Source organism: Convolutriloba macropyga, chromosome 8, assembly GCF_964194025.1.
Source record: "Convolutriloba macropyga chromosome 8, txConMacr16.3, whole genome shotgun sequence".
In the NCBI taxonomy this organism is placed as follows: Eukaryota; Metazoa; Xenacoelomorpha; order Acoela; family Convolutidae; genus Convolutriloba; species Convolutriloba macropyga.
The window spans coordinates 67,746,985-67,759,395 of record NC_134475.1 but is presented as its reverse complement, the minus strand read 5'-3'; the positions used below and the strand labels follow the sequence as shown (position 1 = coordinate 67,759,395).

Below are 12,411 nucleotides of genomic sequence, written 5' to 3'. Positions count from 1 at the left end.
TCTTATTGAAGAGGGCAATTTGTTCCATTTTTGAACGCTTTTCAAGATTAAAGATTTGTTACTCCACTTCGTTTTCGTTTTCTTTTTTATAATAATTTGATTTGTTCTGTTGTTCTGTCTGGCGTTATGGCGACTAGTAAACAGTTTAAAATTTTCGGATGTTTCCCATTGTTTTATGTCTGTTTGTAGCTTCATTAGGCTAACTTTTGAGATAAACAATTCGGCTGGTAGGATACGATCCTTAAAGCTTTTAATGATAGAATTTTTTGATCATTAAATGTTGTTCTTACAATGATAGAGTTTTTTCTAATGATAGAATTTCATTTTTGTTGAGGGCCTTTTAATATTCATGTTTTTTCCCACACCATTGTAAGACGAGAGGGTAAATTAATCCATTTCTAAGGACTATATGCAGCAGTTAATTGTCGCTCCATTTATTCTGTTAGCTTTTAAACAGTTCATTAAAACATTTGGCAGAATATGGGAATGTTCTTTCTTTGTAAAGGAAAAATGTGGTTATCTGAAGGACTAAAAGTAATCAAATGAAGAGAGCATCAAAATTTTATAGATCAAGTTGAATGCAGCTTTTTATCTCTGTAAGTTTGGCAATATTTCAGAGTGAAAAGGAGGATGAGAAGTGTAGAGCGTCCTTCTCCACGCTGGCAGAGGAGCCAAAGGCAACATTCCAGATTCAAGACCCAATTTCAGGTACTTCATCTCCCAATCTTAACACTGAGCAAAAATACTGAAACATTTGAGTTAATAAATTTCGGCGTAATGCAAAACAGCCTTAAGTCAATTTAAACTAAACTACTCTTTTACACTAGAAGTCCCCACACGCTTTCCTTTTGGTGATCAACTTTGCTTTTTTTGTGACTATGGCCACTTTTTTGTGTCTGAAAATATTACCTTCTACCACTCAGATAGCTCATGATGTGGTTGACTTAAAGCTATGGTTAAGCGATAGCTCATCGTTTTACGGACAACTGCATGAAATCAGAGGGAGCGATCTACCACTCTTTGGCGTGTGAAGCAAGCTTGACACCTCTCGGCTATCATGCCACACGAAATTTAATTTGAGGAAAATCGACGCAGCCCAATCTGCCGAGGCATTGCAATGACCCCCCAAAAAACGCGCTTACGCGAAATTTTTGATAATGTACAGATTGATTACCTGCAGCGTGCTGTTTCTTATTCTTGTAAATCGCTGTTTGCTTCATTTACTGCTTTTAGACCTCCACTGTATTGAATAATAGCCGCCCTCATCTTCTCAGCCGGTTATTATAGCGCTCCTATTTTTTTTTACTTCGTCGAACTTTTTTTCGCTTTACCATTTTGCCGCTTTTTCGACATTTTGCGTGAAATCTTTTTGACTTCTCTAGGCTAGTTTCGCTCTTCTCTCATTCTGCTAAAAGTGAATTTGAACATCAGTTGCTCAGCGAAGCAATTCAAAATGAACAGAGTCAGTATAAAAAATTGAAGTCAGAAATAGAAACGGGATAAACCCATAAAGCCCAATTTTAGATGCCCGCAATTTGAACGTCGTTCCTATAAGTCTTAGTTACCATCTCTTATGCGTATTGGTAATGGTAGTAGCCCCTGTAGCCCCTCTCTAAGAAACAGAAGTATGTTCGACTACGAAATGCCATCAAAATAAATCGGACTTAAAAAATGTTTTCGTACAAAAATCTTTCTTTTTCATTATTAATAGCCGCCCTCATCTTCTCAGCCGGCTATTATAGCGCTCCTATTTTTTTTACTTCGTCGAATAAAAAAATGTTTTGCTTTACCTCATTTTGCCGCTTTTTCAACATTTTGCGTGATCTTTTTGACTTCTCTAGGCTAGTTTCTCTCTTCTTTCATTCTTTCATTCTGCTAAAAGTGATTTTGAACATCAGTTGCTCAGCAAAGCAATTCAAAATGAACAGAGTCAGTATAAAAAATTGAAGTCAGAAATAGAAACGGGATAAACCCATAAAGCCCAATTTTAGATGCCCGCTATTTGAACGTCGTTCCTATAAGTCTTAGTTACGATCTCTAATGCTTAGTGGTATTGATATTAGCCCCTGTAGCATCTCTCTAAGAAACAGAAGTATGTTCAACTACGAAATGCCATCAAAATAAATTGGACTTAAAAAATGTTTTTGTACAAAAATCTTTTTTTTTTCAATATCTATTCGGGTATGTTTGCTTTAAAAAAAAGTCAAGTTTGTGCAAATCTTTGTTCTCATTTTGTCAGCACTTTGTGAAGGTCGGTTTTTAGGTTTATCCTGCCTCAAGAGCCAAGGAGCCTCCTCTAGGGTTTGATAATAGGTTACTGTATAGTTTCTGGACGCAATGGAATTTTTTGCAAGATTTTAACATCACGAATTTTAGCATTTCTTTGAAAATAGCATTTATTAAATTTTTTTTTATTTATTGTCATTATTCAAGATTTTTCAGCCTCAGGGTTCAGAGAATCTGCTTAAGGGTTTGATATTATGTGGCTGCATAGTTTTTATTGTTAATGGAATGGTTTTCAACTTTTTAATATCACAAATTTTATCGATTTGTTTTTATGAATTTTTTCAAGTTTTTTGACAATTTTTGTCTTTTTAGGTTTATCTAGCCTCAAGAGCCAAGGAACCTTCTCTAGAGTTTGATAACCAGTTATTGTATAGTTTCTACATGCAATGGAGTGTTTTTAAAGATTTTAACATTAACGAGTTTTAGCATTTTTTGAAAAAATTTTGGCAATCTTCATGTTTTTTAAATTGTTTGTAACTTTTTAAGGTTTTTCCAGCTTTAAGAGCCAAGAAGCCTGCTTCGATGTTTGATACTAAGCTGCTGCTTAGTTTCTAGAGTTAATGGAATTGTTATCATTATTTTAATGACTCGAGTTTTAGAAATTTTTTGTTAAATTTTAATTTGAAAAATTTTTGAAAACTTATCATATTCCAAGTGATTGGATCTTTATGAGCCAGTGAAACTGTTTAAAGCATGAAATAGACTTACTAAGTAGTCTCTTGAGACAATGGAATGGCGCTCTGAAGATATTAATATCACGATTTTTAGCAAGATTTTGTTAAAATTTGCAATTGTTTTTTAAAATTTTTGCATTTTCTTGTCCTTTTCTGAGTTTAACGATCATTACTACTGGACGACGAAGCTTTTCAAGTCTTGCAGATGGGTTACATGACAAAAATCCAGAGACAAAAAATGTTTTTGAACATTTTCTTTACTGTGAAATGTGGAAACTTTTCTTTGGAATTTTGCACTTTCAGTTTTTTATATGATTTAGTTACTAACAAGTTTAGAAAACTTGAAAATGTAGAGTCGAATCTCATCATGGAAAAATTTCCTAGCTCTCTCTCTCGCTCTCTCTGTGTTGGCTGGCGTTTCTTTCCTTCTTCTCGCTCACGTTTAAGCTCTCTCTCTCTCTCTCTCTCTCTCTCTCTCTCTCTCTCTCCTTAATTCTTTTGTTGTTGCCGCACTTCAGCGGCTGTTATGTGGCGTGATGTCATCGTCTTTTACCCTAATCTCAGGCCCCTTCAATCAAGATAAAGCTAACCTCACTAAACAGTGGCTAGGTACTGACGAAGCCGACCGCTCGCCGGTCGTTTGAGAGCAATTCGCCCGACGTTAGTCGGTTATGTTTTTTCTTCTAGTCCATTCAAATTTTCAGCTACTTTTATCTTCTCATTTTCAATTTTTTTCTCATTCTGTTCAAAGTTATTTTAAGCAGCAATTGCTCAGCAGAGCAGTCTTAACTGACCGAAGTCAGTATCGAAAGAGGAAATCAAAAAAAAAACGGGTTGAACCCATAAAGCTCGATTGTAGATGCCCAATATTTTAACTTCTTTGTTTTTAATAGTCTGATTAACATGTGTTATGTCCATTGGTATTGATAATAATCCTTGTATCATCTGGTTAAAAAACAGTATGTCTAAGTGCAAGGGTCAATCGGACTACCTCGCACTTGAAAATTTATTTTTTAAACAGTCATTTTGATGTTCTAATTTTTGTTCCCAAGCGAGGATATGGGAGTCAATGGCAGCTGTTTTCCCGAAACCCGGGCGCGGTATGTTTAAAATTGAATGTTATTATCGCCATCGAAGTTCCGAAGTGAGTCAAAAGCTCAGGATATAAAGAACGTGAAGTGACTGGGAGGGTGTTGTGTTTCAGTTGGGATGGCTACTTGTCACTCTCTTGTGGTTGTGGATGACGAGGTCTGTGGAGACCCAATTGAAGTGAAGATGTTCGATGCCATCGGATGGCAAATACACACCAGCTCACAGGTTAGTTATCACACTAACTTACTAGAGTCTTCAGCGCAGTTTTTGTTAAGATTAACGTGACATGACACGGTCATAGCCCTCTCTTCTTTTCCATCATAACGGAGAGGGCGATGTTATTTGAATGAGCCATAAAACTTACAATAAATAATTTGATCGCAGTGAATTTGAAACTGACAGTAATTTACTTACCTTCTACCGGACCTTCTAATACAATCTGAAACTGATTCTGTTATGAACTTTAAAAATTCAAATAATTCTATTGTTCTAAATTATAGAATGTGTGGCATAGAATCCAAAAACCCGAAATTGATTGAAAAGCCGGGTAAAAATTTTTAGCTCCCTCCCAATATTTTAATGCATAAGAGGAGTGAGTTTTCCTATTGCTAGGGAAGCGGCATGGAGACAGATAGTGGTCTTCTCTGTGTGCGTCCTTCGGAGTCTCAACTGAGTCGGATTCTGCCCCAATTTGACCCTGACTTGAACCAGTACCTCAACTACGAAGTGGCCACCCTGCATGAGTTGCCCTTCTCCAGTCATGTGCAGAGAATGAGTGTAGTTGTGAAGAGAGTGGGCTGTCCCTGTAGTATACAACACAATATGGAACTATTTTGCAAAGGTCTCTATGACTAACATCTGCTTAATGAATGTGATGCTTTATTTGGCAATTGTTTCATTCCGATACTTTTATTTGCTCAATTCTTATTCAAGTGGGGAATGTAAAGTGCATTCAATTGATTTTCGATGTGTTTTCCATCAATAATCAATTAGACTTCATTATTTCAGGGCATAGCCTTCAATTTTCCCTGAATCCATCATAGGCTCAGAGATAAATAATCTGTTTCGACTCATATTTTTGACTCATAATAGGTTGTTTGGAAGAATTGTTTTCAAAATTTGAATGATTTTTTTCAGGCGCTCCCGAAGTGGTCGCTAGTCTCTGTGTACAAGAGTCCATACCTGCTGATTTTGCAGAGAGGCTTCGCTTCTATACTAACCAGTTAGTTATGAATAGTTAGTTAATGGAAAAAGTGAGTGTCTCAGCTCATAGTTAAGAAGACCTTATTCGACTATAACAACATTGTCAAAAAAATTAACCAAGACATATGTAATAACCATGGATGCCAGGTTCAAGAATATAGACATTGATCTATCAAAAAATCATTCATAATTTCCCCAAAATGTTTCGAAGAATTTGAACTCCCCGATTTTAAACTTCTACTAAACACCCTTCTTGCTTAAAGGTGCTCTAGAAGATTAATTTTTGCCTTCAGAGGCTTTCGAGTGCTGGCGATGGCGGGGAGAGATCTGGGGCCAAAAGTGAAGTACCATAAGATGCTGAAAATGGAGAGAGTAGTTCTGGAACAAGAGATGACATTTTTGGGACTGCTGGTGCTACAGAACAAGCTCAAACCGGAATCAACAGCTGCCATTGAGACTCTAACCAAAAATGACATCAGAAGCGTCATGATTACTGGTTAGTGGAGGATTTCTATTATGGCTGGCAAGAATTTTCAGTTAAAAGGAAGGTTATTTTAATCTGCTGTTTTTTAGCTGCGAAGCTGTAATCTGAGCGTAGCTATATTGCGGTGCTCTTGGTTTTTTACAATTCAAAGAATTTAAATTGTATTGGGGCGCTGTCTTTTTACGACTCGAAGAAGAGTATTGGAGAAGTCCTTTTTATAGCTACGAAGCTGTAAGCTGAGCGTAGCTATATTGCGGTGCTCTTGGTTTTTTTTTGTTTCGTCGTCTGACGCTTCATTTTCGTTTTACATTTGTTCTAGAACATTCTGTCTCGTCACTGCTTAAATGACTTTTTCGCGCTTGATTTCACGCTTTCTGCGTGACCTAAATTGCGGTTATTCAGAAACAGAATCTGTTCCTAAAACAAATTTGATTGTAAGAAAACAGATTGCATGGTCCGACAGCCGAGTGGTTAAGGCGACTGGCTGTTAATCCGGAGAGCGCCGGTTCGAGACGCGACAGGGAAACTTTTTTTGCACCCAAAAACAACCTCCTTTGAAATAAACTTGTAAGTTTTATAGGCGGCGGCGATAACTATTAGCAACTCACTTCTGTATCCTTTGCCATCTGTATTTTACGGCACGCAAGTCTGTTTCGCAGCTATTCCGGCAATCTGCCGGCTATGTTTTAAAATCAATTTTATTGGAGTGAATTTTGAAGCGGGAAATGAAACGCGAGAAAAAATTTGGAGTGATTTGGTTGCTGAACAAAAGTGAAGAGCGGTGCGAAAAGAGAGTGGTTTTTGTTCATACCACTGTTTTTGAGAGAGCGAGAAATTGATGTGTGAAAAAATTTTCTCAAGCGAGCGAAATTTTTTTGTTCACGTGCGGCTTTTAAAAGCAGTTTTTTGCAACTTTTGATGGTTATGAGGTTTGATTATGATATCATATTAGTTTCAGGCTTGTTTTGAAAGGATTGTAGGTTTCAAGTAGTTAATTTGATTATAGCTGCGAAGCTGTAAGCTGAGCGTAGCTATATTGCGGTGCTCTTGGTTTTTTTTTTGTTTCGTCGTCTGACGCTCTTTCGTTTTACATTTGCTCACACAGCAAAGCTGAAAAAGTCAATCTTTCTGAATGACTTCTTCCTCTCACTAACGGTATTTGCGCGCGTAACGTCATTTCTCACTCGCTTTAGCGAAAGTTTTTAGGTTATTTGCGTGATTAGATTTTGAGCATACATGACTTACCTCACTCAATAAAATGACTTTTGCACTTTAAAACTTAAGTTTAATTTGAATTTGTTTAAGGTCAAAGGAACTCATATGTGCAGTAAAGGTCCCTAATAAGAGGCTTCTGTGGAATGAATTTTAACAAGTTTTATTTTTTTATCGCCGCATGTTTTTCTAGCCTAGTTTTTTGAGGGGCGTCAATTTTTTTTTTCAATTTAGATCTGTATCTGTTTCTATCTCTATTATATGGCATGCAGGTCTATTCTTTCGCAGCTATTCCGGCAATCTGCCGGCTATGTTTTTTTAATGCTAATTTGGAGGTTTCGGATCAGTTTTGCTTATTTTTATACGAAATTTAATGATTTTTTACCTGTTTTTTTGTTTTACTGCTTTAATCGGGATTTGAATAGAAGCTTGTTCCTTAAGGAATTTTCAGATACCAATTAATTAAAGTTTTGTTGGTATAAATCGTTTGTTTCTTAGGAAAAATGACACAAAAATTGAGAAATCTTTGACCATTTTTCTTTTTAATAGCCGCGAAGCAATAGCTGAAGCTATTATTGGCCTTATCTTGGTTATTTTTTTATTTATTTTGTCGTCACAATTTTTTATACGACCATATGACGTCACAACCACTTCAAATCTGCTGTTTGTTCATTCGTTCATGCAATTTCAACTGAAGTGCGTGCGTGACGTCATTTTTCGCTCTTAGTGGAGCGAGTTTTTTTATTCATTTGCGTGATTAAGTTTTTAGTCACACTTGATTTACCTCACTCTCAAAAATAACTTCCTCACTTTAAATTGACGTTTATTTGCTTTAATTCAAAGAGATAAGGTCAAATAGGTGTGTGTCACTCTAAATGAAGGTTATTAGAGAACAGCTAATAGAAACAATAGTTAGTTATACAGATTTCTACTCAAAATTTAACATCTCAGCCCCTAATGAAGGACTAAGTTTCTTTTTTGGTCTGTCTTTTTTACCATTTTGTGATTACAGATCTATGAAGCTATTGCGGCTATTTTCTGACAATTTGCCAGCTATGTTTTTTTGCAGTTTTTTTTTAAATTTAGACAAATTTCTTACCCACCCTATTATGACTTGCCCATTGTTGTGCCAGCTTTTCATTGCTCTAATTGCAAAGGAACCTTATTCGGCATTATGTTTCTTGTACAATTAATTAAACTCATTAAGTATAGTTTTTTTTCAATTTGTTTTTGAATGCCGTTTCTTTCTTAATTTTTTATGGTATTTGTGGAGGTGTAGGGTTCACAATGGTTGTTCTAGTTGTTTGGTAATAAGTATGGGCAATTTTCTGCTTCGAGTCGTTTCCGGAATTCTTCCGGCTATGTTTTTTTAAAGATCTGTTCACACATTTTCATGATTTTTGAAGTCAAATTGGAGTAGTGATTTTGGTCACGCCGAAACAGGAAATGGAGCGAAAAAGCGAGTGGTTTTGCGGCGTGAATTTTTTCGCTCTAATTTTAAAGTAGATTGAGAAAATGGTGTTTGAACAGAAATTCGGTTTCTCGGTATGGTTTTTTGTTCACATGCGGCAATTTCACTCTAATTTTTACTGTTTTTTTTTCAATTTTTTGGATCAGATTTTTTTTCTAAATGGTTTTTCCAATCCATTGACAGCTCATTCTAGGCCTAGTTTATTGTTTGAATTGAATTTTCATTTCTCGCCAGTGGTTTTTTTGTTCACATGCAGCATTTGGACATTGATTTTCTGTTTTTTTTCTTATTTTTTGATCTGATTTTTTTTAAAATGGTTTTCTCAATTCACTCATAGTCCATTTTAGTTTTTCTGTTTTGTCAATGAAAATTCTTTGAATTGTACGTCAGGACTTGTCCTGCTATGTTTTTTTGTTTCGTCGTCTGACGCTCTTTTTTCGTTTTACATTTGTTCACACAGCAAAGCTGAAAAAGACAAATTATCGGAATGACTTCTTCCTCTCTTTAACTAATTTGCGCGTGTGACGTCATTTCTCACTCGCTTTAGCGAAAGTTTTTAGGTTATTTGAGTGACTAGATTTTGATCATACGTGACTTACCTCACTCAATAAAATGACTTTTGCACTTTAAAACTTAAGTTTAATTTGAATTTGTTTAAGGTCAAAGGAACTCCTAAATGCAGTAAAAGTCCCTAATAAGAGGCGGCTGTGAAAGGAATTTTAACAAGCTTTATTAATTTATCGCTAAATGTTTTTTACCTTGTTTTTCTGAGCGGCGTCGATTTTTTTTCAATTTAGATCTATCTGTTTCTATCTCTATTATATGGCACGCAGGTCTATTCTTTCACAGCTATTGCAGCAATCTGCTGGCTATGTTTGTTTCAAATGCGAGTCTATAGACAACCCTGGAGACAAAAACCTTCTTTGGAAAAACCCTGACACAATAAGGATCAATAACCGTAATTTATTATCCTTATTACTGCTTGAAAAAATGTGACTTGTTGCCCGATTGAGGAACTTTCGAAATCCCGCTCAGACTCCCCCAACACAATGTACAGTGCAGCTGCAATAGGACATGTGAACAATGTCGATGTTGTTTGAGGTGATAATCTGGAGACAGCTGCCTCAGTGGCACAAGAGTGTAGAATAGTTCTACCCACTGAGACTCTGTTGTTTGTGAAATGTACTCCTGAAGTCACCACCACCCAATCACTCTCCTCCACTTCTGACTCCACTTCTCAAAATCAAGTCCAAGTGGCATCTTCTTCACCTAATAAAAGTAAGGAGCAAGTTTAGACTTATTTTTACTCCAACTACATGATTTCTCCCGTTTCCCTTTATTTTCAGTGTGCAGAAAAGACTGCGGTAATGGATCGGATATAAGATAGGAAACTAGAATCCCACACGACTGTTAATTAACCACATTAGACTTACGTTTTTCGCTACTCTCTTTCTAAATGATTTCACTTATTTGGCTGAAGGCATGTCGTCCAATAACTTCTCGATACGTTGGAACACGTATGGAGCAGTCTCGTATACTCTTAGTTCAAAAAAGTTTGGTCAAGGAAGTGTTCGAACTGAAGAAATTAGGAAATTAATTTCATACACCTTGATAAACTCCAGTTGTGATCTCTGAAGTCACAATATGGGAAGTTTTCTATTTACTATTTATCAGGGAACGGGAAGCAGATTCAATCTCTTCATGACGTCACACCCTCTTCTAGCAGTGGTAGTATTGTACACAGAATATCTCTTCATCACTCCAACAACAACCAACCACTGACATCTGAGGAATTCTCAAAGTTGCTCTTTAACACTTCTATCACTTTTGCCATATCTGGTGCAGATTACAGAAACTTGCGTGAGAATTTCTCTTCAGATGTTTTGTCTGGATTTGCTCAATTGTGCTCTGTGTACTCGAGGATGAAGCCAGACCAGAAAACACAGGTGGGTTATTCCCCTACGGAATAAACATTGTAAATAAAGCATGTTAAAATTGAACTTCTCTCTTGATAATGTGTTCGAATGTCATACTTTCATATCAATTCATACAGGCCACTAAGGCATGACCAAATGCGCTAAATGAGCTCTATAACAGACAAGTAGGGTTTTTTTTTCACGTATGGTTATTTTTTAATAGCCCCGTCAGCCTCTCAACGGATGTATTTCTAAAGTCTGTGACTTCTATATTAGAGGATATGTTCCTGCTTAGGGGTTATTATTTGCAAGGCAGTAGGTTTAGTTTGAGTAAAAAGAACGCTCTTAGCGATTTTAAGTTGCGTGAAAATTATGCAACTAATTGCTAAGAATAATAGAGAAGATGCCTGAAGCAAATTGAATATCAGGTTATTCGCGGAAGCAGTTAACAGTTTAAACTGTGCTGAGTTGGTGAGCAATTTTTTGTTTGTACAGGTAGTGAAAAGCCTGCAAGACCTTGGACACATGGTGGGTATGTGTGGAGATGGATCGAATGACTGCAGTGCACTTAAGGCCGCACACGCAGGAGTGGCACTCTCTCAAGCAGATGCCAGTGTTGCTTCTCCCTTCACTTCCAAAGTCGAGAATATCTCATGTGTTCATCGTGTCATTCAGGTACAACTTCTTTCCCATTATTTGATGCTCTCTTATCACAGTTAGTGGTAAGTAGTCGGTGGTTTTCAGTTTGAAACGGGTCTAGATGCCTCAGGTATCTAAATTATTTAGTCGCACAGGTATTCAAAAGCAGAATTTGTTCTTCCGATTCCACTGTGGAGAAGAACTACATGCTCAGCTTGTTTTTTGTTCAGTCATTTTTGGCCCATTAATATATTTGACGGGAAAAGGTATGAGTGGTATCATTAGAAAGCCCATCGAGCGCAGAATTGTAAATTTGAAATTTTTTCTATTTTTAGTCTTGTGATGCCGTGGCTATAAACGTGTTTTTTACAGATCTAAGAGGAGTATTGGTTTGCTACATGTTTTTGAAGCCTCGATGAGGTGTTATAGCCATCTTCTGTTTTTTAACCGGTCACTTGGCACTGAAACAGGATGTAAAAATTAACGCTGAAAGCAAGTTTTTAGGTCAATATGTCGAACAAAAGTCGAAAGAAGAGAGAAAAAGTGGATTTAGTTCACAGATATGTTTTGTTCACATGCTTCATTTTCAAAGCACTTTTTTCAAAATTTTTAGCTCCAATTATCTCGGTGAAGTTGGTTTTTTCGATTATATTATTAATAGCCGCACAGCGATGGCTGGGGCTATTATTGGCCTTCTCTTGGTGTTTTAGGACTCGAAGAGGAGTATTGGTTTTCTCTCGGTTTTTTTTTACAGGAAGTAGATTTGTTCACGCTGCATTTTGACCTAAAAGCGAAAGTGAGAAAGGCTGTCTTGGTGAACAGATTTTCGCTAAGCGAGAGAAGTTTTTTGATCATGCGCTGCGTTTAGTGAATGACTTTTTGACTTTGAAAAGTAGTTTTTGACTGAATTGCACATATAGATAACCGTTTTTAGCCCTTTTTTCGTCTAAGTGGCCCATTTTTTTTCCTTTTAATTTGGTTTTTTTGAAGCAATAAATTTTATTCGATCCTATTTTGAAACGTCAACCGCGGAAATTGATGCCACAGTGTTTTGCAGAGCCTAAAAATGCGTTTCAAGATCAAAATTGGCATATAATTCTTGATTTCTTAGTTAATTTTTGGATTTTTTTCTATTAATTTCTTCATTTTTGGACTTTTTAGCAGTGTTTTTGTCAGAAATCAGTTATATGGCGACTTCTCTTTGATAATTTCTCTACTCAACGCCTCTTTCTACCTCGATGTAATTTTATTTCATGAAATTGTACATACGCTAATCCGATTTTGGTAGTTTTATTCCGATTTTCGTCAGTTTTTTGTTTGTATTTTGGTTGTAATTGCTTGCAGTAGATTTTTTGTGCAACATGAAGGACTTTATTTTCGTTTCAATAAAAAGTCAATAATTTTTTGGCGTTAAGTTTTGAAAAAAAAAAACAG

At 36.3% G+C, this 12,411-nt stretch overlaps 2 protein-coding genes across 2 annotated transcripts in view; both read left to right on the top strand.

Annotated features, from left to right (window-relative positions):
- Positions 1–12,411, top strand: part of LOC142344940 (sodium channel and clathrin linker 1-like) — a 364,638-nt gene that overhangs the window by 142,263 nt on the left and 209,964 nt on the right. The window lies entirely within an intron of this gene.
- Positions 1–12,411, top strand: part of LOC142344938 (polyamine-transporting ATPase 13A3-like) — a 74,714-nt gene that overhangs the window by 46,760 nt on the left and 15,543 nt on the right. Inside the window, exons 9-16 of the mRNA XM_075397022.1 lie at positions 618–708; positions 4,165–4,277; positions 4,665–4,893; positions 5,190–5,274; positions 5,549–5,751; positions 9,524–9,700; positions 10,097–10,368; positions 10,834–11,013. Coding sequence (XP_075253137.1) covers positions 618–708; positions 4,165–4,277; positions 4,665–4,893; positions 5,190–5,274; positions 5,549–5,751; positions 9,524–9,700; positions 10,097–10,368; positions 10,834–11,013 — 1,350 coding nt within the window. The remainder of the gene's footprint in view (positions 1–617; positions 709–4,164; positions 4,278–4,664; positions 4,894–5,189; positions 5,275–5,548; positions 5,752–9,523; positions 9,701–10,096; positions 10,369–10,833; positions 11,014–12,411) is intronic.